Below are 26,942 nucleotides of genomic sequence, written 5' to 3' on the forward strand. Positions count from 1 at the left end.
GACCTTCCCGTTCTCACCTTCACAGCGGCTGACACAGCTGGGACACTGCCATACTGGACGTGCTTTCGGAGGTGATTGCAGATGGCTCGGAGCGTTGGGTGCACTTCCACACAGAATTTACATTTGTAGCCCACCACTTTCCTCTCCTTGGTCTTTGGCACCTCTTCTAAGTGACCAAAAGGCTGGTAAAATACAGTGGTAGCCATCAGTACTCCGAGCCCTCCCTCAATTGCTGGAATTTATTCTTGCAGTTTACTAGCATATTTTATTTTAAAGCAGATTAGCAGGTTAAAAACCAAGGGAGATAAACAGGCGAGTTATTTTCATAGAACGAATTCACCGGAGTTGTGGCACGCTGCCTACTATGCAAAGTCTCCAGAACCCCAAACTGTGACGGCTTGTGAGTAGAGAAGATTTCTGTGGAGAAGCTCATCGTCACTGTCACTAAGTTACCTGGTTTTCAGGCCAGTTTCAACTATGCAGGTGAAACGGTGCATAGCTGCCCCTTAATGAACTTCTTGATTAAAAAATAAAAATCTACTCCTGGAGATGTTAGGTTCACGTAGCAAACACCGAAGACCAAGACATGGCTGAGAAGCACTACTGATACCAAGAGACAGCCCACACTGCCTTAGGAAAGAGCAAGCATCGTCGTAAAACTAGGCTTCAGAGAAGCCTCCTTGGCAGAAGGACGTACATAGACACCACCCCAAACCTCCCCTGGGGAGCCATGGGAGGAGTCAAAGGGAAGGAGGGAGGGGAGTGGGACGGTGGAGAGGGGTGAGCACAGAACGGGGGAGAGTCAAGCTCGAAACGTTTAATTGACTTATTGAGCTCTCTGGCAAGCTAAGTCACTAGGGAGCCTGCAGCAGTTTGGCTGGCAACGAAGAAGTGCATGTGGGCACCAGTGATGAGAGGCCTCCTGGGGGAAGGGAAATCAAAACATATCCTTACCCTCTCTTGTTTGAAATCTGCAAAAGCACCATCTGCATATTTCTGCTTGCTCAAAAGCTGTTTCCTCCTCTCCTGACGTTTGGCACGCTTCTGGAATTCCTCATTGTGAATGCTCAAGTGTGAGGTCAGCTCGGCTGTGCTTTGCAGTTTGCTATCACAGTGCTTACACTGGTAGGCTGAGTTCTGCAAGCGGGGGCCGTTGCCCAGAATGATGAAGTCCCTCTTGAGGTCCCGACTGTGGTGGTCAGTGTAATGCATGCACAGCAGCTCCGCCGTGCTGAAGGATAGCTTGAAGCATTTGATGCAGCGAAACGGGAGCCACTCGATTTCCTGCCCTTCGCCTTCCACCTCGGCTTTCTCAAAGCTGCCTCTCTCCTCCTCTTCCATGAGCAGGGGCTTCTCGTGCTCGTCTGCATACACGGCAGTGAAGTAGCCTCCCAACTTGCTGGCGTGCTGCTTCTTGGGGAACACCCCAGGGTGGCGCTTCATGTAATGGGACACGATGCCCTTCTTGCTGAATGACTGGAAGGCGCACAGAGAACACTTCTTCTTCTCAACTGCCCTCCGGAGTTCCTCGCTCAGTTGAGGGGAGTCATCCTTGGGCGGGGACGGGATAATCACCTTGTTGGGTTTGTCACTGATGGTCCTGGAGGCCGCCAGGCAGTGAGTGTAATAGGCATCGATGTCATGGCGCTTCTGGTAGTGGGCGGCCAGCCCTTTACGGATGGGGTTGGTGTAGGCACACAGGGCACACTTGAAGAGGTTGTTCTTGCCCTCAGGCTGGGCTCGGACATTGTTGTGCTTGATGCGATAGTGCCTGGCTATCCCCTTCCTCGTTGAGCAGAAGTACTTACAGAGCTGACACCGGAACACGGTGTGGGAGACCAGGTGCGAGGTAGAGAAGTGAGACGTGGACACAGCCTCCTCTCCCACTTCCTCCTCGGTAATGGAGACCTGGGAGGGGCTCACTTCAGTGGTCATCTCGGGCTCGAGGGGGACAGGCAGCTTCGGGGGCGACTGGGAAAAGACATCAAATTCAGGCTGATTGTGATACTTCTCGTAGTGGATTCTGAGCTTCTCCAAAGTGCCATGCGTGTAGGGACACAGCTTGCACCGGTAGGCGCCATAGCCTTGCTTGAAGATCCTGCTGGTCTCCTCCACGTCATTCTGAGATATGTCAGCCGACTGCTCCACATCGTGCACAAAGTCCTCAGCGGTCACCTTGATGGATGGGTGTCGCTTCTGGTAGTGGGTCAGGACGCCGTGGATGCGGGTGTTGATGTACGGGCAATGTCTACATTTGTAGACGGCACCCGGGTTGATGTCGATGTCCTGGGCAAAGTCAGCAGCCTTCACCTTCATGCCTGGGTGCTTCTTCCCATAATGGGTGAGAAGCCCATGCAAGTTGTTGTACTCAGACTGGCACACCGTACACTGGTAGGGGGTGGAGGAAATGGCGGGGTTGGCTGAAGCCAGCTGCATGCTTTTCTCAGGGGAAAGTCTTGCGTCCTCGGGGCATTCGGCTTCCTGCTCTGGGAGGGGGGTGGGCATACTATTTTCACAATTCACAGGGCCTGCCAACTCTTCGGAGGGAAGAATGGGCTGCTCGATGGCATCCTTTTCTTTGATGATATCCAGCAGCACTGACTCATCACCATTCATGGCCCAGGGGTGGAATGCTTGGTAGTGATTGGTGATGTCCCAGATGGAAACGGCTTCAAACACACAGTCCCTGCATCTGTAGGTTTTGGCTTCGGCTGGCATCGTGAGAGAGGGAGAGGACGGGTCTGGCCCAGCCCAGAGTTTGGTAGCCATGTAAGTGTAATCAACGTAATGCTCTGGGTGCCTCCTTTGGTAATGAAGGAGCAAACCACTGGGCTCCGTGTGGGAATAGATGCACCACTCGCAGTGGTAGCCGGCTTCTATCAAGCCATCTAGAAACGCCCATCGCATGATGGACGTGACTGTGGCCTTTAGGGCGGGGTGGTCTTTCTTGATGTGCTTCCTCAGTGCATAGAAGTAGGGGGAGGTATACGAACACTGCCTACACTTGAGTGCTCGCAGCTTAGTTTTGTCCCGCTCCATGTTCGAGGGGGATACGAGCACACAGCTGGCAGGCTTCTTCTGGTTGCGGTCACAGAGGCTCCGGATGGTGGCTGTGTGCTGTCGGATCACGTCCGCGTTGGCCTTGAAGTCTCGGTGCTTCTTCTGATAATGAATGAGGACACCTTTGACCGTCCGGTTCCCATAATCACAGTGCTGGCAAAAGAACATCTCATTCTCCACAGGAGGGCCATCTCTCTCAGAGCTGCTTCGGTTCAGCTGCGGCAGGGGGGCAGGTGGCCGGGGGGAGCCTTGGGGCCCTTCGGCCCCTCTCATCATTGCAGCTGTGGGAGGAGCCTGTCTGATATATTTGGCAGTAACCTTTATTTCTGGGTGTCTTTTCTGGTAGTGGACAAGCACTCCCACAACTGACCGATTGCTGTAGGAGCAGTGTTTGCAGTAGTAAAGCTCAGTACTGAGGTCTGGTGGCGGGGGTTGTGGGGGGGGTGGGGAACCCATGTTGGACATTTTGGGAGACATTGGAGCACCCACCTCAAATGATAATTGAGAAAGGGCAGAGCCCCTGTCCACAGACACCATTCGCATGGTTTTCTGGATCCTAAAGTAGGAAGCCTTTTCTTCAGGGTGTTTCTTCTGGTAATGAACCAAGACAGAATGCATGTTGGGGCTTGCAAATGAGCAAACATCACAATCGTAAACGACAACGGTGTTGACCGAAGGGTCCTTCTGGTTTTCACAGTCAGGAGTAAAGGACTTTGAAGGAGTGTTTTTATTAAACGCAGAGGACATGCTACCACCACGAGCCACGGGCGTGGAGGTCGCCATGTTCTTGGGAGCCGAATTCAAAATCTCCCGTAGGGTCTGGGATTCAGTATTCAGCCCTTCTTGTTGCTCCACGACGTAGCTTGAAAATATCATCGCGTTGTTAATCTTAACAGTGGGATGCATTCTTTGGTAATGTGGCATCAGACTTCTGACATTCGGGCTCGTGTATGAACAGAACCGACACCGGTAGATCAGGTCGGAATGGTCAAAGTTGAGTACATTCATGGCTTCTGGGTGGTGCTCACCGTAATGCTGCTGGAGATCTTCAAAGTTGGTGTAATCGATGTAGCATTCCAGGCACCTGTACACCGCACTGTGATCATTAGGGTCCAAGATGTACCTGAAGCTGAATTTAATGTACGGGTGCATTCGTTGGTAGTGGGTGCTAACACTCCGGGCGGATTTGTTGTTAAAGTCACAGTGTTTGCAATAGTAAAGCCTTCCAGAGTCACCAAAGTCCGTATTTTCATTAGTATGCTCAGTTCCATAGATAGGTGTTTGAGTATTCAGCAGAGCAGTGTTGGAAACCTGGTGATCTTTCATGTTTGCTGAAGAGCCGTAATAATCCTCTTCGTCTTCAGAAAGGGTGAGCTCAATCTCGGCCCCATTGGTGGTGTTGTAATCGTGGGTGAGATTTCTGAAGCTGGATTCCTTCTGGGGCTCACTGGTATCTCTTACCCAAATCTGCTGGGCTGAAAAGGGAGTGGGCACCTCCATGATGGGCTCTGACGACTCTTCTTCTCTGTCCAGCTCAACCTCTATCTCCACCTCATTGTCTTCTTCTTCCTCTTCATCGTCCTCCACATTGATCACTGCATCTTCCTGCTGTTTGGTCTGGTTGATTTTGCTCTGCAGGTTGCTTGCTATCTCGTCAATCCTGGTTCTCTTCTTCACAGGTGATAAATCGAGGGGGAAGTCGTTAGCAAGCTTTCTAGAGGCCTTAGCTACAAAATTGTTCTTGGAGGACAACCCAAGAATTGAGGTCTGACTTTTCTTCACAGTGTTGCTGGAAGAGGGGTGGCTGTCTGTCTCATTTTCCAATGGTAGGCTTGAGGGCTGCCCCTCGAATTTTGGCAAGTTGTCGCAGAACGAATGTTTATGCTGCTGATGGACCCGTAGCCCTTTCAGGGTCATGGTGGAGTAATTGCACATGGTGCATTTGTAAGGGTGCAGGGGCGGGCCCTGTGTGGGTGGTGGCGGTGGCTGCATTGGTGGCGGCTGCGGCTGTGGCTGAGGTGGCACCTGATGCAGTGGCTGTAGCTGGGGTGGTGGCTGCTGCAGTGGCTGTGGCTGTGATGGTGGTGGTGGGGGCGGTTGCGGTGGTGGTGGTGGTTGCTGCAAAGGATCTAACATGACTCCTGCCTTTCTGCCATTGATGCTGGGACTCTCGTAGGACACCACACCTTCATTCAAAGAGGAAGAAATGCTTTCACTCTGGGAATTCACAGCATCCCAATCTGATGTTATACCCGTGTGACACTGTTTGTGAGCCCCAAGTTTCAAGGAGCTCTTGCAAGTAAACGGACATTCGTCACATTTGTAGACAGCTGTCTTTCCAGATAAGTGGATATTTTCTATGTGACGGGAGATGCTACGTCGATGCATGGTGAGGAAAGGACAAAAGGGGCACTGGAATCTGTTCATGAATCTCCTAAACGGAATGCCCTTGGTCTCTAATAGTTTGTTGCCATCGGAGCCCATCAGCTGCTCTGCAGACATGACTGATGTCTGGTGATCCATGGCGTTTAAACCATTCTCACTGTCTATTTCATTTAACTCTTCATCAGAACTAGAGTCATTGAGCATGCTGTTAGTTTCCAGGTCAGCTGAAGAATTGGCCATGTCAGTCATTCCATACCGGGATCTCTCTGCCAAGTTAACGAGGCCAGAATTGTGAGGTGACTTCGGCTTCATCTGAGGGTAAGACATGGGCGAATACTTGGAAGCTGAAGAATTGGGTCTCATGATGGAGTTGCTGATGGAGCCTCTGTAGCTAGAGACGGTAGTGTTGGGTATCTCCCGGCTTGCAGCATTCATGGACAGATAGGTAGAGTTGGAAGTGGGGCTGGGGTCATTCGTCTGTACCTCTGGCATATTCGTCCCTTCTTGTTGCTGTCTGAGACTGGAGAGGATCTTGACCATGCTGCGGTGTTTCTTCATCATGTGGTCACACCAGCGTTCTCGGCGGGGCGTCTGGTAGCTGCACCACTCACAACAAAAGTTGCCTCGAGACTTGGTCAAGGGCTTGACCATGGATTCTAAGATGCTGCGCTCCACAACCTCTGCTGGCAGTTCCTTGCAGGGGTCCTGCAGGGAAACTGGTGGAACCACGGGGTCTGGCATTGGAGCAGGAGCGGGAGGGGGAGCACTGGACTCCTTCAAATTGTTTTTGTGATACATCTTCTGATGCTTCATTATCCTTGCCCTCCTCGGTGACTTGTATGTGCAAAACTGGCAAGAGAAGACCTTTCCGAATCCTTCATGCATCATGATATTATAATTTAAGGATCCTGGGACAGGGGGTCCTACCGAGCTCCCTTCAGCTTGAGCTCCATGGACCTTCCTAGTGTGTTCTATAAGGAGGTTTTTTGACCTGAAATAGCGTACGCAGAACTTGCATTGAAAAAACTTGTTCGTTGGTTTGGGATTAGCGGCAATATGCTGACTGTAATATCCTGTACTGTGGCCATAATAACTTCCCGTCCCCAGTGCAGCTGCATTTTGACCTACAGAAAAGCATAAGGAGAGTGAGAAGAGAAAAGCAATGCAAAAGAGAATTAAGACATCCAATCATGCAAATCAGCATCATTTCAATTATTCTTTATTAATAAACATCACATTCAAAAGGTTTCAACATGGGGCCCTGAAGAGTATCCACGTAGCATTATGAATGTACATTCTCACGATGAAGATGTAATGTACTTCAGGTAACATACTCTCTTCATCTCCATAAATGAGCTGCCTGACTACAAAGAGTATATAAAGAGTATCCACGTAGCATTATGAATGCACCTTCTCACGATGAAGATGTAATGTACAGCTTCAGGTAACATACTCTCTTCATCTCCATAAATGAACTGCCTGACTATAAAAATACAAGTTTCATAAACTACAATGTTAATTCTAGAACTTTCCACTCTATTATCTTCTCAAAATTAAAAGGAAACCAGGAGACAGGAGAAATACCCCCACCTAAAAAAGACAATCACCATGGCCAGCCATGGTGGCTCACACCTGTAATCCTAGCACTCTGAGAGGCCAAGGTGGACAGAATGCTTGAGCTCAGCAGTTCAAGACCAGCCTGAGCCAAGAGCGAGACCCCTGTCTCTACTAAAAAACAGTAAAACTAGCTGGACATAGTGGCATGCCTGTAGTTCCAGCTCCTGGGAAGGCTAAGGCAAGAGGATTGCTGAAGACCAAGAGTTTGAGTTTGCTGTGAGCTGTGGTGCCAGGGCATTGTACCCAGGGCAACAGAATGAGACTACGTCTCAAAAAATACCCACAAACCAAAACAAACTAACAAAAAAGACAATAGCCTAGGATGCTCAAAAGAAACTTGATTCCTAAATCACAAAAATAGTTTGCAATAGGCAAGAAACTCTGCAAAAGCCACACATATTAAGGACCATGGCTATAGGCTGCAAAAAAAACAGAGCAATGCAAATATATCAGATATGCTGAGCTTAATATAGATTTACCTGATAAATCCTCTGCAATTGCAAATTCATCCTTTATAGAAGAAAACTCCACTTCTGTCTGATTGCTGGCATTCATGGACCCGGATCGCGGCTCATCAGCACTATCCTCAGCAACATCAGTTGGCTGCAGAAATGCCGTGTGGACATCCTGAATGTGCGCTTTAAGATCTTCATAAGATGGGGCTCTGAAATCACAGCCATCACACTGAAGCACCTCCATGATCCGGGTCTACCCTCTCACATTAGGGACCTGTGGCCGAAGTTAGAACACAACACCTTAAGGAATGCCCTGATCACACACCTGGAGCCCACGGGGCATACGTCCAGGAATGGGAAAAAGATTCTGACATTGGTAGATTTCTCTTACTTAGACTGAGCCAATCGGAACATTGGACAAGGAAAGGCAATTGTATATAATAGACAATGCCCTTGACTTCCAAACTTCAAAGAAGACAAAGCCAGATAAACATTTTCTTCAAATGCTTTTTGTTAGGGAAACCCTTAAGGACTTCAAAACTTTTAAAAGTTTTCTGAGTTTCTCCACTGAATCCAAATTCCTTGGTAACTTAATATTGGCTTTGACTCTGCCTTGGACTCACGTTCTTTCCCCCAACTGGAACCTTCTCAGAAGTAAAAGAGGATGTACATACAGAAGAAAAAGAAAAATTTCAATTTTCAGTAACTATTCTGATCTTATTACAGTGGTGTTTTATCACCAAGTGATAAAATAGTATTGAATCTCGGAATGGCAATGGAGAGGGTTGTTTTTTCTTGTTTTTTTCTTTTGCAGCTGTAACTCTTTTAATATCTTTCCTGATATTGGGGTGCATTTCTTTCCTCCCTTCCCCAAATAGTTTGGTTGGGTTTATTTCATGAGCTAAATGGTTATTTGCTCTTTTACTACCTACCGATTATAACCTAACGGCTTCTTCAATCTAATTAGGTCATAAAACATTTCTCATGAGGTTTTCAAACAACCAAATTTGGATGAGAGTCCAGTTGAGAGTTTAAAGTTGCACCTTGGCGTCTCAATTTACATGAAGACAGCTAAAACTTGCAGTTTTGAAGTGGGGCTTCTAAGTCGTGACTTTATCGTTTTCTCCGCTTCTCTCCTTTACAAACATAGAGTGTGTACTTGGATGCAAAAAGCTGTGAACCTGGTGTGGAATAAAGCAAAAACATGCCCAGCTACCACCATGCTGCTATTTACTGTGTGACTGAAATATATAGAAAGCTTCACACTAACTCAATGGAGAGTCCCACCGTTAAGAAGCCAAAAATGCATTAGAAAGGTCTAGTTCTCCCTGTCTTAATACGTATCCTAAGTAGAGATACCTGGTTATTATATTAATGCGTGAGTTACTTCGTTAAGCTCACCATAAACTCTACTGAATCACTGTAATCTAGAACCAGATATCTAAGAATGAAAGCTGTAGCCAAATCTATTTTATGATGCAATGCCCTATACTTTTACTGTCAAAGATAAATTATTCCCTCAGGAGGCACAAAGTCTAGTAATAACATGTCAATCTAGAGAAAGGAGCCATCGCATGAGGGTTTTCTATGAAAGCATGAGCCTCCTGATCGCCTGCTAAAATAACTTCTGGCAAGTCCAGCTCCGGACAGACTGAGCTTGCAGAATGAGACACAGATATTTACCTCCTCTCCTTTCACCCAGTAATTTATCCTTTTTCAATAAACATTGAACTGTGCACCACAGCCTTTTCAGCTAAGTCTCAATATTCCAGATACACAAGCTTTTATGTCTAAGCACCAACCCAAATTGTGTGGAAGAGGTTGCTATCAGCTCTGGATCAAATTACAGCAGTCACTGAGGCCCCACCCCACGTCTCCTTTCGCACAGTCCATTAGACCTGAAAACAAATTTTTCCATGGTGCAGACGACTCCTGCATTTAGAACACTTCACAGAAAAAAGCAGATCATCCAGTGTGCACTCCCCATCCCCCAAGCTTAGTCCTTTCATCTCAGCCAAACAAGCCCCAGCTCTGCTGAATGTGTTTATCACACTTCCAAGAGATATGAGCTCCTGCGTCACTGAAGCTCTAAGACTCACTAAGCTGCCCTAGTCCTCTGAGCTTTAGGAGCAGCCATTTTAGCTCAGAGCTTCTCCTTCGTGCACAACATGGCTTCTCCTGGCTTCTGCTAGTCTAACAGTCAGAAATGAAGGCTGGAAGAGCAGGCTGGGCTCCTCCTCTGCTCTTCTGTTCCCAACACAGTATTAACTGTTTTCATTTCTCTCCAAAAAGCAGCACCTTTCTCCTCCTCAAATGTCATTCACCAAGATCTATCTCCTAAGGTTCTTTTATGCCATGATTGATATTCTGGTTCGTTAGTCCCAGCAAAGCCCTGGTTAGAGCAGGATGACCCTGGACCAGAGCATGTTCTACAGCAGGATTTGGGGGTGCAGTGGGAGGGGGAAACATCCCAAATGCCTTGGCTTCTTGGGAGTCGTCCTTCCACACACAGAAGACATACCATCCGACTCTGCTTGCCAGATTCCAAAGTCTAATGACCTTTGTTAATCACCAGCCCGTCTGTCTGCATCAGCAGACCCGGCCAACAGACACACCCTTCAACACAAAGGCTGTAGCTATTCCTTTTAAAAGAGGTTCTCTGAAAGCTCCATTGTGTAGCCTAGAGGAAAACAAAATCTCTTCCCTTCAAAACTTCAAGCCTTTAGAAATAATGCAACAAAAGCCTTTCTGCTATGTGTGTCTTTCGGAAAGTTTGAGCCCGGTTTGCACAACACACATCAACAAAAATTACGGTTCCCTACCATGAAAGCAGGCCACCTTCAGCATTAAGTCATCCACCCAGAGATGAAATTCATCTCTCTTTGCAGTTCTCTAATACCTTGGTGTCTTCGGAAGCTGTTATCAAGGATGCTAACTTCCCGGGCTGCAATCACAAACTAACAGTCTCCTTGTTCGGCTACAAAGGAGATTAAAGGGTTATGAGATCAGAAAAAAAAAGAGCCACTGATTTGGAAAAAGAAGAGATGATGAAAGTGATTTCCTAATGGGTTCTAGCTTTAATGTTGTTGCTGTCCCTGCCTCAAAAATAGCTTGGAGCCTTAGAAGAGGTTAATCTCTAGGTCACTGAGAGAACCAGCGTCAGGTGGAGCTGAGCTGCCTTCAATCTGATGTCTGCACCAAGTACTGAAATGAGGATGTAGCCTACTTTGAAAGCCATCTTGCCTTTGTGTACACATTTCTCCTGAAGACACTGTCAGAAGAAAATGGAAATTGCTAGCATGGCCCAGGCAATCAAAGAAACAGAAATTTGATATGTTTATGAGACTGTGGGTGTACACATGTGCAAAAAGTGGCAGTGGGTGGAGGAGGAGTAGGGAAGGATGGAGACGAAGAAAACCACATGAGAGGATGGCCAGGAGACGGAACCCTCTCAGCAACCAACAAAGAGAAAAAAGAGATGAGAAAGAAGCTCTACAGAGTTGACTGCCTTATTACAATCCAGAAGAGCAATAGCCTTAAGAGGCTACATTAAAAGATCTGCTACAAAATTAAGATTTAAAGTTAAAAGTCTCAATCTCCTATCTACTTAGTTCATTTAATAAAGCTGCGATTATGAGATTAGCAATCTTTTTCTCACTTACCGAATCAGCAAAATCAAAAGCAGAAGAGGAAGTGTGTGAACTAAGAAGAGATGCTATTTCAAAAGGTCATGAGATAAACCTACAAATCAAATGAGTGACCCTGTCTCCTACCCCCAATGTCTCCAGGCCCCTCAAGGTCAAACAGGCTTCAGATAACTCTGAACATCACCCATGATGACATCTGAGAGGTGAATACAGATTCGTTCTGAAATATAGCAGCTAATGTGATTGGTTCTCCTTACGTGAAATCCTAATTATTTACTGTTCTTTAGTGCTATTTCTTCCTGGCTGTTGGTTGATTCAGTTTGCAATTATAGTTTGGGAATTTCAAAATGTGGGGTTTTGATGGGAAACCCAAATCTAATGGTCCACATTTGACAAACTCTTGAAGGTAAGAGTTAAAGAATATCCAGAGATCATGTTAAAGATGTGGAATATATACAAGGGAATAGGGGGAAAGAAATTATGGACACAGACTGCTCTTTCTTTCTTTTTTTTTAGAGACAGTGTCTCACTTTATCATCCTTGGTAGACAGTGCCATGACATCACAGCTCACAGCAACCTCCAACTACTGGGTTTAGGCAATTCTCTTGCCTCAGCCTCCCCAGTAGCTGGGATTACAGGCGCCTGCCACAACGCCTGGCTATTTTTTTGTTGTTGCAGTTTGGCTGGGGCTGGGTTTGAACCCACCACCATCGGTATATGGGCCGGCACCCTGCTCACTGAGCCACAGGCGCCGTCCAGACTGCTCTTTCTTAATCTTAAGCACAGCAATTTTAATTAGCAGTGGCCTACCCACTTTCTGCGCTCAAAATCCTAAGGGTCCACTGGGCCTCAATGTTTCCTCCTGTAAAGAAGAAAGGAGACAAACCCGAGTTTCACTGTGTGACCTTCCAACTCACTGCTCAGGTGGTACGGGAGTGGGAGGTGTCCTTGACGCTTCACAGCATTCCTAGAAGCCTGCCGCCACCAACCCTGGTCCACGTCAGCCTGGCAAACACTGCTCTTTAAACTCGATGGCCCAGGAGCATGTGAATGTGATACTCAAGTCCAAATCTCAACCGTCTCCATGAAGCGACCAAATTAAAATGCACAGGCCTTGCCTGGATCTAACCTGTTCCCTGACTGAAGGACTGCAGACCAGAAATAAAGCCGTGAAGCACCACAGCCATGTGATTCAGGAGCAACTAATTATAACCTTCAAAGCCTCTGAGAAATAGAACCAGAAACACCATAAGGTGCTTTTTTCCTCTGTCCACTCCAGAAACCTAGTTTCATTTATAAGACACTGAACTCCCCAGGTCTCCTTATAATTCTAATAAAAAAACTTTGGATAGCACCTGTTGTGTGTGCTTTTCTTATTTTCTTATGAATGCAAAAACCAGTTATCCAAGGACAGGTGATAGGATGCATAAACTCTGCTATAGTTCAATGCGAAAGGCAGAAAAATCAGGATCCTAAAGGTCATTCTGAAAAATGTATTTACAGATCAGAAACTGTCGCTGTCATGAGGTCAAAGAGTTGTGGCCTGGATTGGGAGGTTCATATTTCTAATTGCAACCCCACGACCTTAGGATGAAAAATGGGATGAAAATAATTAAGGGATTCAGAAGAGAGACACACTAATTAATAAACTTGTGAATGGTGGGTTGCTATTCTTAGGAATAAGGGATGTTCCCTATCACTACTCATCAATTACTGTTGTCATGACTGAAGCTGAAGTTCCGATAATTTAAAAATCATTTAAAGCATCCTTCCAAACAGTAACGAACTGAGAAATTGAGGTGAAATCACTTTCAGGAATAACAGTTATGGAATCAAAACTACAAATGCAAATACAGAATGTCCAAATTTTATACATACTAATTAATTTTCTTGATTTGATTTTAGCTCAGATATGGCATGTATACTCCAAATTTCTAAGAGTATGTACACATGTCCTAGGCTCACGCTATAGTCTTAAAAAACAAACCAGCAGAATAAATCAACAAGGAACTTCCAACAACAAGCTACCTTCAACGATCCCACAGGTTTTGGAACTACTATAGATCCTGGCTCACTATGTGGTCTTCCAATGTCCTATCAAATGTTTATACTGTTTGCTAAATGATCTAAGCTGTACTGGGTACTTTTGGCAATTCACCACACTAATGAAAGGTTTAACATATCAGGGAGGATAAATAATTAAGGAATTCAGAAGGGAGACACAGCTGTTCTTCAAAACCAAATTTTCAGAAGAGAAAGGATTAATTTGCAATCACATATGTAACCCCCAATATGAGACAGAATTTAAATAGTAGCAAGGAAATACCCTGAGACTTAATCCTGCCAATGCACGTGGCCTCTTTTGTACATAGTTAGCCAGGTCTACCTGTGGGACCTTGTACACAAGCACCAAGTCTGAAGCAGGCAATGTGCAGATTAATAACCCGGTCACCTTGTGGCCAACAATGATCGTCTGTAGGTTATATTTTATTTTAAGTTTGTTCTTCTTCATGAAGTTTTCAAGTATTACAGAGCAGACTGGGATAGTATCCGATACCTTGGGGATCATCACTAAGATGAGATGAGCATCTAGGCATATAAGCCAAGTGGCTAAAAAGATGTTGGCTATGTAAATAAGTGATTCTGGCTGAGTGACCTATTATGCAAGCAAGTAGTGAGTGTCTAATACAGAAAGAGATACTACATACCTTCTGGAGAATTCATGCATTCCTTTGCAATGATATAAGGCTAATTGAGGCCAACAGGCCAACAGGCAGTCTGCCAGCTCTCCCGTCCTTAGAAAAGGAAGCGTGTGTTTCGAACAAAGAGATAAAAGGAGAGAAGGGACAAGAAAAGAAAGAGAGGAAGCAGGGTGGTGTCTCAGGAGCTTTAGACTTCATTGTCTATAAAGGGGAACCCGCCATTCTCTAGATAAGTCTAATTCTGAGAAGTGTCCTGACAATATTCTTGAGATGTGGCTGAGAAAGAAAACAAAACCCAGAAAGAAGATGCTTCCCCCTCACTGAAATTCTCAAAACACAACCATGACCAACGAGATTCCAGCTCATCACGTCCTGGCAAATGATGAGAAAGCAGGCTTGGCGTCCAAGGAGTAAATGAGAAGTGGTAAGTACGGACGACTGAAATGTCATGGGTTCATCAGGAAGTTCCTTGGAAACTTTGAAGCCATTCTCACCCTAGCATTCAGAACAAGAGATAACTGATTTCTTCCTTCCAGAGCCAAACCTCGCCTAACCAGCAGAGATGGAAAATCACGGTGTTCCCTCGTAGACGCTTCAGAATGCTGGCTGGGTTTCTACACACACTTTTCCCACTACGAGAGCTCTCATTATAAAAATTGTAAAATTAAAGGGAAGTTGCCGATATGCTGCTGGGTCTTCATTACAGAACTGATTAAGACGCAGAGTAAGCAGAAGCTGCAGTAAAAGTCATCTTGCACATCAGGACAGACCCAAACGTGCACTGAGGACTCTCCCTGCGTGTCTGCCAGCCTGACTGTCCTCAGGCCTTGGACATGTCCCCATAGCCAAAACCGTTCTTGGTTCATAACACCTAGCCAAGTCTCAATTCCATGGCTTCAGTGAATGAATACAGAAAACACTTTAACAATTTACCTTGTTCTCTATTATTATTATTCAAAGAAAAAAAATGTCTTATTGACTTATAGAAGGTGTAAGAAAGTTTGGCTGGAAGTTCTTTTATTTGAGGAAAAGTCCACAGAAATCCCAGTCTAATCTCTCTGAGACTTGCTCACTGTGGTGTGTGAACAGCTGGCTCAAAAAATCCAGAGAACTCACTTCCTTTAGATAAGAATTGTTCGGAGCCTGCCTGTGTCAAGTGGCAGAGCCTGATACAATAAGCCTTCCATCCAGCCTAATTTCTTTCTTTTTTTTTTCCACTGACTTTTCTTTTTTTTTTTTTTTATTGTTGGGGATTCATTGAGGGTACAATAAGCCAGGTTACACTGATTGCAATTGTTAGGTAAAGTCCCTCTTGCCATCATGTCTTGTCCCCATAAAGTGTGACACACACCAAGGCAGCCTAATTTCTTACATCAGAAAAAACTGATTACCTATACCTGTGTCTATCTGTCTCTGTCCAAACCAAGGTTCCTGGTCTAAGTACCCTTGTCAGGATCAAATTCCTGCTTCCGGAAAATATAAACAGTGCTGGGCCTATGTGGACCAAGAGCACTTTCAAGTCCTTCTACCCAAGGAGACTGTAATATTGTCCCCCTTCTATTTGGCCTTCACCTATAGCAGAAGCTATTAGAAGGCTGTTCTTCCTCCTTAACAAATGAACCAACTGGTCCATTTCAAACCCATTGGTTTTCCTACCCTTGCTTCAACAAATGACAGAAATTTCATAGTAGGAAAAACACAGTATATGTTCACAGATGGGACTGGCAGATGCCCAAGAACTAGAATTTAACAAAATGATAGCTAAGAAATTTCTTTTTTCTTATAATCCCTAATCTACGTTCAGCAAGTAAGTTTATTCTTAAAGATTACTGGACCTCAAGACCTGAGCAGAAAGCTTAGACATATGCCCGCCAACCCAACAGTAGAATTTATCACAGTACACTGCCCAGGTACTCAGTCAAGCCTTGGATTCCACACACCCTTAATGATAAATCCCACTTTCACCCAACAAAGTTAAGTATCTTTAACTTTTCTCACTATCAGGATATTCCTAGGGAATAAAAGGAGGGGGGAGGGGGAGAAATACAGAAATTCCTATCCAGCCAATTAAGGAATTTGTTCTCAGGTCACTAAAACCAAAAAGTAACAATAGGTGCGGTGATGTCTCTGCCTGCCACTATCACCTTGAGCAAGTCTTTTGCGGCCCTCACTTTGATCATTTTGCTAAATGATGAGATTAGATCGTGATGTTCAACCTTTTTTATACAAAGGACCTGTTTTACAAGATTTCCTTCTCTCATTTTGAAAGATTCTTTTCCTGATTAAATTCATTCCCTCACTTTATTATTCACAGACATATAAATGCCAATCTTCGTGTGACTGCCTCCTTATCATTCAAGTCTGGGCTCAAAGATTCTATTCTCCACGGAGCTTTCCCTGACAACTCCATATAATGTTAGCCACCACTCAACCCCCAAGAAATCGAAGCCCCTACTCCCAACACCAGCCCACACTCAGCTTCTCTCTACCACAACATGCCACTTTGTTTCCTTCCCTGGCAGCATGATTCTTGTTGTTTGTGGTCTGAGTTCCCCTATCAGAACATAGGCACCCTGAGAGCGGGTCTGTGTCTATTTTGCTCACACTGGTACCTTCAGCCTTGGGCAGGCTGTGCTCAGTAGCTCAGTATACTAAACAGGTATGCAGCAAATGTGTTGAATGAATGAATGAATCAGAGCTTCTAAATGACAGGATTCCAACCAGACATAGAAATGATTGGTCATGAGCATTAGATTCTTCTCCTAACTGCTATCATAAAGCAGTGGTCCCAATCACAGGCAATTCTGTTCCCTACTGCCCTTAACCTGGGGATATTTGATAATTATATTCAGACATTTTTAGTTATCACAACCAGAAGATGCTGCTAAATAGTCCACAAAGCACAGGACAGCCCTCATAAGAAAGAATTATTGTCCCAAATGTCAATAATGCTGAGCCTGGAAACCATGACAGGCTCTTATGTTTTCAGAGTTTGCACATAAGCCACCTGCCTTTACAAGCCCCTTATAGGGTCTTGACTGGGGAAATCACTGGGCCACAGGATCAACAATTTCTCTCCCCACTCCAAGATCCTATGATGCTATGGTGCTAAATGATCTTAGCAGCCCTTGTGTCATGTACTATCATAAGTTTTCAGTATATATTTTTTTGATATGAGTATTTTACCAAGATTCTTTCAAGAAAAATCCAAGATGAAGGCACTGACTGGCCCATCTTTCTTAGTGACAAGGCCCCTGCACTCATCTTTGTGCTGCTGCTGACCCTGTCATTTTTGGGAGTAAGGGGCCAATGTCATTAAAAATAGCCAAGTTCTACCCTTAAGCACCACTAAAATTTCTGCAAAAAACACGATGCATATTTTCTCTCCTCCAATGTGAAAATTTATCTTCTTTCAAAGTGATGGGGCCCCAGGTTACTCAAAATCACTCTTCAGAGGACAAGTAATGTGTTCTTTTTTTGTTCTTTTATCCCCAGGGCTCAGCACAGGTCTGGCTTTGATGAGATTTGTGAGCGTGCCCGCTTTCCAGGAGAAAGTTAACCGGTGGTACCAAATCAAACTAAATCTTTAGGAACCTAAGCAATTCCAGACAGTGACTATAACAACAGAAATAACACAAAACAAAATTTAGGGCTGTATGATACCCTCCCACCCCCTTCAATAAAGCTAAGGAAGCCACATGCAGTGATTAGTCCTCACTTGGCCTTGAGATTTAAGTAGTGGGCATTTCCTCTTCCTTGTCATCCGTGGGAAGGTACCTCTGGCTGCACCGTTTCACCCGTGTATTTGTGACACTGCAGAGGTATCCTGAATTGACGTGACACCCAAAGTCAGGACCTGTGGCTACATGCTGGAGGTAATGTGGCTGCCTTCCCTTCACAAAGTCTTTTTATTCTGATTGGGGAAGCCTGAAGAACAATTCCGTCCTATAGCTTAAAACTGTGTAAACATTTTCAGTGGAGCAAAGTATCATGAAATTAGGTAGAAGCAGAATTTTCTCTCCTTAGCTTCCCTGAAACATACTCAGTATATTATTTGCACCCTTCTTAAATCAAAAAGAAGAATCTCCTCCAAAAATTCACCACCAAGAAGCTCATAATGTCCACCAGGAAGACCCTACAGTTCAAATTTGTCTGACATCTTTTTCAGGTAGTGAAACTGAGGTCTCGAGAAAAATAACCTATTCACCTACCCAAGCAAGCCCCCCTCCCCCAAAAAATCTTTTTAATTCCACAATTTGAGTAAGGAACTCAGCAATAAATACACTCCCTGAGTGTTACTCAGTTCAGTCCATGCCCCATATATTCTCAGTAATATGAGTCTTTCTTCACTAGAACGGCAGATTCCAGAATAAGCATCAATGTCTCCCCTGCCCTGAATTCACACTTGGGAGAGTTACTGAAAAGGTGCAAAACCCTTTGTCTGCAGTTTGACGGTGCAAAGAACTTCTTAGGCATGCCAGCAGTGTGTTCGTACTTTGGAAACACATTTGGAAGACTGAAAGTTGCTGACAAAGGGAAAACACAGAAGAACAAGAGCTATAACACTGAATTATCTTTCTTTAGAATCCAACCTCAAAGAATCAGAACAAGGTTATGTAGTAGCTTTGTGCTTGTCAAACTTAGCGCATGAGAAACGTTGCCTTGTATCTTATGGAAAATGTGCACTGCCAACAAAGTCACTGAAGGGTCTGGCTGAGTGAGCCTCAGGAGCATGTGGATATCAGGGTCAGTGCGTGTAAAATGGAAAAGGGGAGAGCAGTCAGTCCAGCAAACACCTGGCAAGGGAGCTGGCCTCTTCATGGCACATCTAGTGAGTGGCTCAGACCGATAACATCAGAGTATTGTTGATACCAGATTTCATTTCAAACTATGTATTGTGTTCTAAAAATCAACTGCAACTTGGAATCTTTTTCCCCATTTACTAATACATTAATTTAACTTTATCCTTTATTTCTTTATTTATCCAATTTTATTTCTAGTGGATATCTATGCTCATTTGTTCAATTTTAAAAAGCTGAATGTTTTCAGAAAGTCTGGGAATCATCTTTAACTTTTTAAATATTTTCTATTAGAGTCTAATAAAACCATCCTCTATCTGTGAACAAACATGGACATGGGAACATCTTCTTGATTTCTAAACATTCTGATGATGGCTTAGAAATCAGGAAGATGCTGATATCTCATGCTTGTTCTCATTTTTCACCATGAGGTAGAATAATTTTATCTATATTTTAAAGGTTCAAATAATTCCCATTCTTTAAGACAGGGGTTCTCAAAATCTGGTCCGCTCATTAGAAATGCAAATTCTCAGGTTCCACCTCAGACTCGAATCACAAACTTGGAAGGTGAAGTCCAGTAATCCGTTCTAACACCGTCTCAGGCTGATTCTGGTGCTCACTCAAACTCAGATTTTCCATCCTGTATGAAACAGTCCCTGAGACCCCCAGTGACAACAGTGAGTGTACGCTCTCCACCACCACACTGGAACCCTATCTTTAAATGCTGCTGACTGAATGAATACAATAGTATCCATGCAGTCCTTAAAGAACATATGAAGGGACTAATGTTTGCCAAGATTTAACTTCTTATTTGCCAATTAAGGGGGAAATACTTAGTTGCAGGCCCAGCATCAGATGCTAACAGGAACATACTTACAAAAGACAATTACTGCTTTTGAAAGAACGAATGTTGTGGCCAAAGTAATGCTGATAGATAGTGATATTTATCTCCCTTAAAAACTTCAGAAGTGTTCATGATGTGGTGTCCTTGCTATTTCTAAAGTAGGACATGGTAACCCACAAAGGAAAGAATCAAAGTATTTTATCCAGAAAATAGTAATACTAGGTTCCTGGGTAAATATTCAGGATCCCAGACTCTTCTGTGACACAAAGCCTTCGTAATAAAACAAAATCTTATCAGAAAATGCCTCCAAACTTGGACTGGTCATTTGATTGTGGCACTAAATCTATACTGAAGAGCTAAACTCTCAGAAAGAACCAACATCTGAAGACAGAGATGTGTCTGGAAATTCCTCCAAAGAAGGAGATGTGCTTTAAGCTAACCAAGGAACTTTCCAGCAAGGAAAAAAAAAAACAAAGGAAGCCCATTGTGTCAAACTGCAAACAAAAGGTTGGCTGAAGGAAGAGAGAAAAAACATAGACAAAGAAAAAAGAGTTTGGTCACACCAAACCAACAGCTCTACAAGACCCTCAAATCAAACAAAGGACTTACTCAGAATCACAGAGTGATGAGATTCATCCACTGTGTCCTTCCCAGGAAGCTAGCCAGGACCCTTTTAAACTGCAGGAAGACTAGGAGGAAAGATAAACCATCAAGACTCAAACTCAGGTTCTGAAAGCAAAATTAAGCAGGACTTCAGAAGAGGATTTAAAGAGACATTACTCTATTACTCGAGGGCCAAGAAAAAGTTTTGAAAGTTATATCCCAATCAAAGACAAGTTATTAAAAAAAAATGAATGAAGGCAAGAAAAGGGGGGGACATAAAGAAATGGCCTAGAAAAAACCAGTATCTATTTTGAAAGAACAAGACACAGAAGAAAATTATATACAACAATTAACAGATTCTATGAAAGAAGAGATCAAAGATAGGATGACAAGACATCAGAATGAGATAAAAGAGGAGCTGGCGGTTGAAGAAAGAAAACGATGACAAAAATATCATCACAGAACTAATAAATACATTAAAGTTGTAAGAGGGTAAAACCCACAAACCAAAAACAATATTGATGATGTAGAAAACAGTCTTCACAAAATGCAGAGAAAAAGGACAAGTAGATGAAAGCAAGCAGAGAAGATGGCAGATAAGAAGGGTTGAAAACAGAGATGGAACATGCAGATAAAAGGTATTCTAGAAGCAGACAGCAAAACAAAATATTCTCAAATCTGGGATAGAAAATACTTAGTGGAAATAAAAGCGAATCTGATGTTCTGGGGAAAAGTAATACAGAACCATCAAAATGGAGAGATTTGGGAGAATTTATAGAATTTCAAGGATAAACACTGAGTTCTACTAAGACATACAAAAATCAATTAATTATAGGAGAAACAGTCAGATGGCCGCTGACTTTTTTATAGTAGCATTTTATGATAAAAAACAGTTGATGCAGAGTCTAGAGAGGCTTGAGAAAGAAAGAAGAAAATCCAAGCATCCAGTCCCCAATCAAGTTCACAATCGTGTAAAAAGTTACAACAAAAAGATTTTTCAATCTGCAAGCACAGTCAGGGAATGCAGCATATAAGTAATTTTTCTTCAAAATCTGCTCAGTGATGTATAACCGATCCAACTAAGAGAAGGTTTAAAGTCGAGATCTTAGGAATAGAGAATTAAGTGGAAACCAGAGGGGCTGTGAACTCTGAATCCACTTACATTTAGAATTAAGGCTAATTTATAATACTCACAAAATTATAATCCTTTAAGTGTAATAATTATAACAACAATAAATTATTCCATAATAAGAGCCATAAAAGTATGCAGACTCAGAAAAAACCCTCAAACACAAAAACAAAATATACAGATGGGAGAGAAGAGATATTAGAGGATAAGGATAAGTGGCAAATATTCTCAACTTTCATAGCAGGACATATATTTCTGAAGTTAATAAATCTTCAAGTAAAGGTATAAGCACATTAATTAAAATTAAAAATTGAATTAGTAATACGAATAAAAACAGACTATATAGTTGTTAATTACTAGAGGAAGGAAATAAGAGAAAACGCAGAGGACTAAGGAAATCACACAGAAATATAAAAGAGAATGCATGCAATTAATTAGAATCAATAATCTATGTTATGTTAAAAAATGTGATTTGAATGTAAAAGACTGAAACTGGATGCACACCTTACTCCACTCACAAAAATTGATTCAAGATGGATAAAGGACTTAAATTTAAGGCATGAAACAATAAAAATCCTCAAAGAAAGCATAGGAAAAAAACTGGAAGATACTGGCCTGGGGAAAGACTTCATGAAGAAGACTTCCGTGGCAATTGCAACAACAACAAAAATAAACAAATGGGACTTAATTAAACTGAAAAGCTTCTATACAGCTAAGGAGACAACAACCAAAGCAACTAGACAACATACACAATGGGAAAGGATACTTGCATATTTTGAATCAGACAAAAGCTTGATAAGTAGGATCTATAGAGAACTCAAATTAATCCACATGAAAAAAAAGCCAACAATCCCGTATCAATGAGCGAGAGACGTGAATAGAACCTTCTCTAAAGAAGACAGACGAATGGCTAACAAACATATGAAAAAATGTTCATCATCCCTATATATTAGAGAAATGCAAATCAAAACCACCTTGAGATACCATCTAACCCCAGCAAGAATGGCCCACATCACAAAATCTCAAAACTGCAGATGCTGGCATGGATGTGGAGAGAAGGGAACACTTTTACACTGCTGCTGGGACTGCAAACTAGTACAACCTTTTTGGAAGGAAGTATGGAGAAACATCAAAGCACTCAAGCTAGACCTCCCATTTGATCCTGCAATCCCATTACTGGGCATCTTCCCAGAAGGAAAAAAATCCTTTTATCATAAGGACACTTGTACTAGACAGTTTATTGCAGCTCAATTTACAATCGTCAAAATGTGGAAACAGCCTAAATGCCCACCAACCCAGGAATGAATTAACAAGCTGTGGTATACGTATACCATGGAATACTATTTAGCCATTAAAAAAAAATGGAGACTTTACATCCTTTGTATTAACCTGGATGGAAGTGGAAGACATTATTCTTAGTAAAACATCACAAGAATGGAGAAGCATGAATCCTATGTACTCAATTTTGATATGAGGACAATTAATGACAAGGTCACGGTGGGGGTGGGGGAAGGGGACAGCAAAGAGAGAAAGAAGGAGGGAGGGGTGAGGAAAGGAAGACCAAAGAGAGGGAAGGAGGGAGGGGATGGGGCCTTGGTGTGTGCCACACCTTTTGGGGGCAAGACACAATTGCAAGAGGGACTTTGCCTAACAAATGCAATCAGTGTAATCTGATTTATTATACCCTCAATGAATCCCCAACAATAAAAAAGAAAAAAAATGTGAATTGAGAATAACTCTTCTGGCAAATGTCACCAGAATAAAGAACAGTCTCTAAGTGAATTTTGTCTATGAGAGACACATAGAGAGCAAAGGACACAAAAAGTTTAAAACTAAGACTATGGTCACACCAAACAAAAGAAAGTAGGTGCGATTAAGATTATTCAGAATTAAATTCAAGATACAAAACCTTAACCAAATAATGATAAAGATGGACACTTAATAATGTAAAAAAAGTAAAATCCATAGGGAAGATTTATTACGAATATTTATGCCCCCTAATAGCACTAAGTAGATAAAGAAATAAATGGCAACAGATACAAGAAATAGGCATAAGCATGTAACAGATTACACTGAGAAAGATAACTAAGATATAATTTATATAATTAATAAATTATTGAGTTGAGACGTACATTTCAAATTCTGTGTCTGGAATTAGAAAACACATTTTCATTTCAAGCATCTGTGTGCCATTTACAAAGAATTAAGAGATAACAAATTACAAATACAAAAACAATCTATAATTTCTAATTATAGGTTAATTAATAATTAATAAAGATGGGGTAAAAAAACAAAATTTCAAACACTTGGGAAAAGTCTTAACATTCTCCTAAACCTTTTCTGGGATAACTAGAAATCAAAACTCAATAGCTAGGTGTAACTTTAAAAATTGTATGTATTTAAAATGTGGAATTTGGTAAAAGCTGTACTTAGAGGAAATTTCATAGCTCTATAAAAATATAAATCAAGAAATTATAATAAGAAATAATGGTACTAAAAGAATAAAACATCTAACTCAAATACCAAAAAAAGGAAAAGATAATACATAAAAGAGAAAGAAATAATTTGATTATGATAAAGATAAATCAGGAATGAAAAAAATCAGAAATCAAAACATCAAATAATCATGAAACTGACCCAATAACTATTTATTTTTGAAAAATATAACACTATATGAAATTAAATAAAAACCATTAGCTAGCATACTTAGGGGAAAAAAAGGCAAAGAAGGGCAAAACACAGCTACTGAAAATTAAAGATAAGAAGCAGAGGCTGGGCGGGATTACACCTGTAATCCCAGCACTCTGGGAGGCCAATGCAGGAGGATTTCTTGAGCTCACAGGTTCAAGACTAGCCTGAGCAAGACTGAGACCCTGTCTCTAAAAATAGCTGGGCATGGGCAGCGCCTGTGGCTCAAAGGAGTAGGGTGCTGGCCCCATATACCGGAGGTGATGGGTTCAAACCCAGCCCCTGCCAAAAACTGCAAAAAAAAAAAAAATAATAACTGGGCATTGTGGCAGGTGCCTAAAGTCCCAGCTACTCTGGAAGCTTGAAGCAAGAGAATTGCTTGAGCCCAAGAGTTTGAGGTTGCTGTGAACTATGATGCCATGGCACTCTACAAAGGGTGACAAAGTGAGACTCTATCTCAATAAAAAAAAAAAAAGGCAGAAAATATCCACAGATGTAAAGGAAACTAGATTATAATTTTAAAATCACCATATGCAACTTATGGCATTATCTATAAATTGAATATAATGAATAATTGCCTAGAAATATATATATGTTGCTAAAATTAATCCAAGAAGAAACCCTATGAATGGGAGACTAGGAAACAGTCAAACAGCCAAACTAACCACAAGGGAGTCTTAAGAGACGTCAAGGGATCAGCAAATTAGATGCTTTTAAAACTGGTCTAAAGCCTAAAGCATAAGAGTGTTATCAAAGCATTTCCAAACCCAGTGTAACACACATATCAAAGCTTAGCCCAAAACAATACATCATCATCATCATTTGTATATCATTGCCACCACCACCATCACCATCAATCATCAACATTGCCATCTCCACCACCATCATCAACCACCACCACCACCACCAGAATCACCACCAATCATCAACATCACCACCATCATCGTCATCACCACCAATCATCAACATCACCATCCTCATCATCATTACCACCAGTCATCATCATCATCACCACCATCATCATCATCAATCATCAACATCACCACCACCACCATCATCAATCATCAACATCAGCACCACCACCAATCATCAACATCACCACCACCATCATCATCATCAGTCACCACCACCATCATCATCAGTCATCATCATCACTACCATCACCACCATCAGTCATCAACATCACCGCCATCATCATCATCATCACTACCACTACCATCATCATCATTCACCACCACCACCACCATCATCATCAATCACCACCACCACCACCATCAGTCATCAACATCACCGCCATCATCATCATCACTACCACTACCATCATCATCAATCACCACCACCACCACCATCAGTCATCAACATCACCGCCATCATCATCATCACTACCACTACCATCATCATCAATCACCACCACCACCATCATCATCAATCACCACCACCATCATCATCATCAATCACCACCATACCACCATCATCATCAACAAGCATCACCACCACCACCATCACCACCATCATCAACATCATCACTATTATCATCATCATAAGCAGATCAATATCACTTGTAGATATTGAGGTGAAAATTTAAAATAAAATCCAGGTGCTCGTTAAAGGATTATCACTCTATGATCAAGTGGTCTTGACTGCAGGATGCAGAGTTTCCATACAGGAAAAATATCAATACTCTACTATATTAAGAGGTCAAAAGAGAAAAAAAAATTGATAGATACAGAAGAGGCTGAACAGCATTTGTTAAAATTCGAGTTAAATTCAGCATTATATTTGATGTTAAAACATTAGAAAAGTTCAAGTCAAAAACCAGACAAGAATTATCACTACTTGCTGTAGAAATGCTAGTCAATGCTTTTGTACAAGAAAATGAAGTAAGAGAAATAACTTGTGGAAAAGAGAAGATAAAGTTTCCAAAATTTACAAATAAGGTAAATTACCTAAGTGTGAACTGAAGTGAATGACATTTGCAATTTCTACTTAAAAGATGTGAAAAATGTCCAACAAATTTTAACATTTAAGGCACTTTAAAATAATCATCAAATGTAAAGCAAATAGAGTGATTTGGTAAAAATACTGATTATCAATAAATTTAACTTTCTTACCCCAAGTTACTAAGAATACGGACTCTTCTGCCCACAGTGACATTGTTTTTTCCTACTCTGTCTGAGATTCTTTAATAAATACTTAAGCCAATGATCTCAGATAATCCCTAGCAGTGAGTTTAGGAACCCCAGCCTTAAGGTCATGAGAACAATTTTTAATTGATTATTTCTGTTTATCATCAATTGTCAATCAACAAGCTGCTCTACTCCTTCATTTAAAAGCCTTCTAATTCCATGAAAAGAGAAGCTACACACACTCCCTATCTCCTCCTTAAAGGAATTTAAGCAGATGGATGGAAAACTGAGAATGAGCTGCTGTCATGACGAACAGCCCCTAATCCCTTCTCTTTCCCTCATAGCCACCTGGAAAAATCTCACCCTTGGAATGGTCTCCAATGAGTGTTTTTTCCCGCATTTTCTTTGCATGTCCTCAGATTGTTATCCTGCAAATTCATGGTTTCAACACTACCCAGCAATCTGATGTTTACATAGTGAAATCTGCCTTCCATTCTCCACTGTGTCTATCTAAGAAGAAGGAGAGGTTCCATTTTTTTCCCTTCCTCCCCTACGTGGCCACATATCTTTTCTCTCTTACCTCCTGCCACAATGGAAAGGGTGCTCCTTCCCCCCATCAGCTATGGCTGATTCCTCAACTTAGGCTTTTGAGCCGATCTTCACTGGCCTCATTTGGGAGTTATTCCTTAAGCATCTTCAGTTCCTCTTTGACTACTAAGTCATTTCTACCTTACACTCTCGAACACACAGGGAACACAGACACACACACAGACCCAAACACACACACTTCTTTCCTAGGGACCCTATAGGTAGAGTCTAGGAGGCCTGGGGTTAGATTTCAACTCCACAATTCATGAGCTATATGAATCCCTGACAAACTATTTAA

General features: G+C 42.5%; 1 protein-coding gene across 9 annotated transcripts in view; it reads right to left on the reverse strand.

Moving 5' to 3' along the window:
• Positions 1-26,942, reverse strand: part of ZNF462 (zinc finger protein 462) — a 151,896-nt gene that overhangs the window by 87,857 nt on the left and 37,097 nt on the right. For 8 of the 9 annotated variants that reach the window (XR_008375223.1, XR_008375221.1, XR_008375222.1 and 5 more), the window contains exons 2-4: positions 7,542-7,791; positions 955-6,569; positions 18-182 (exon numbers count right to left, since the gene is read on the reverse strand). Coding sequence is in view for 6 of the 9 variants with exons in the window: in XM_053566593.1 (XP_053422568.1) it covers positions 18-182; positions 955-6,569; positions 7,542-7,761 (6,000 nt within the window). In the remaining 3 variants the exon portion in view is untranslated. The remainder of the gene's footprint in view (positions 1-17; positions 183-954; positions 6,570-7,541; positions 7,792-26,942) is intronic. The other variant, XM_053566628.1, reaches the window with a different exon arrangement.

This window comes from Nycticebus coucang, chromosome 2, assembly GCF_027406575.1.
Source record: "Nycticebus coucang isolate mNycCou1 chromosome 2, mNycCou1.pri, whole genome shotgun sequence".
Lineage (NCBI taxonomy): Eukaryota > Metazoa > Chordata > Mammalia > Primates > Lorisidae > Nycticebus > Nycticebus coucang.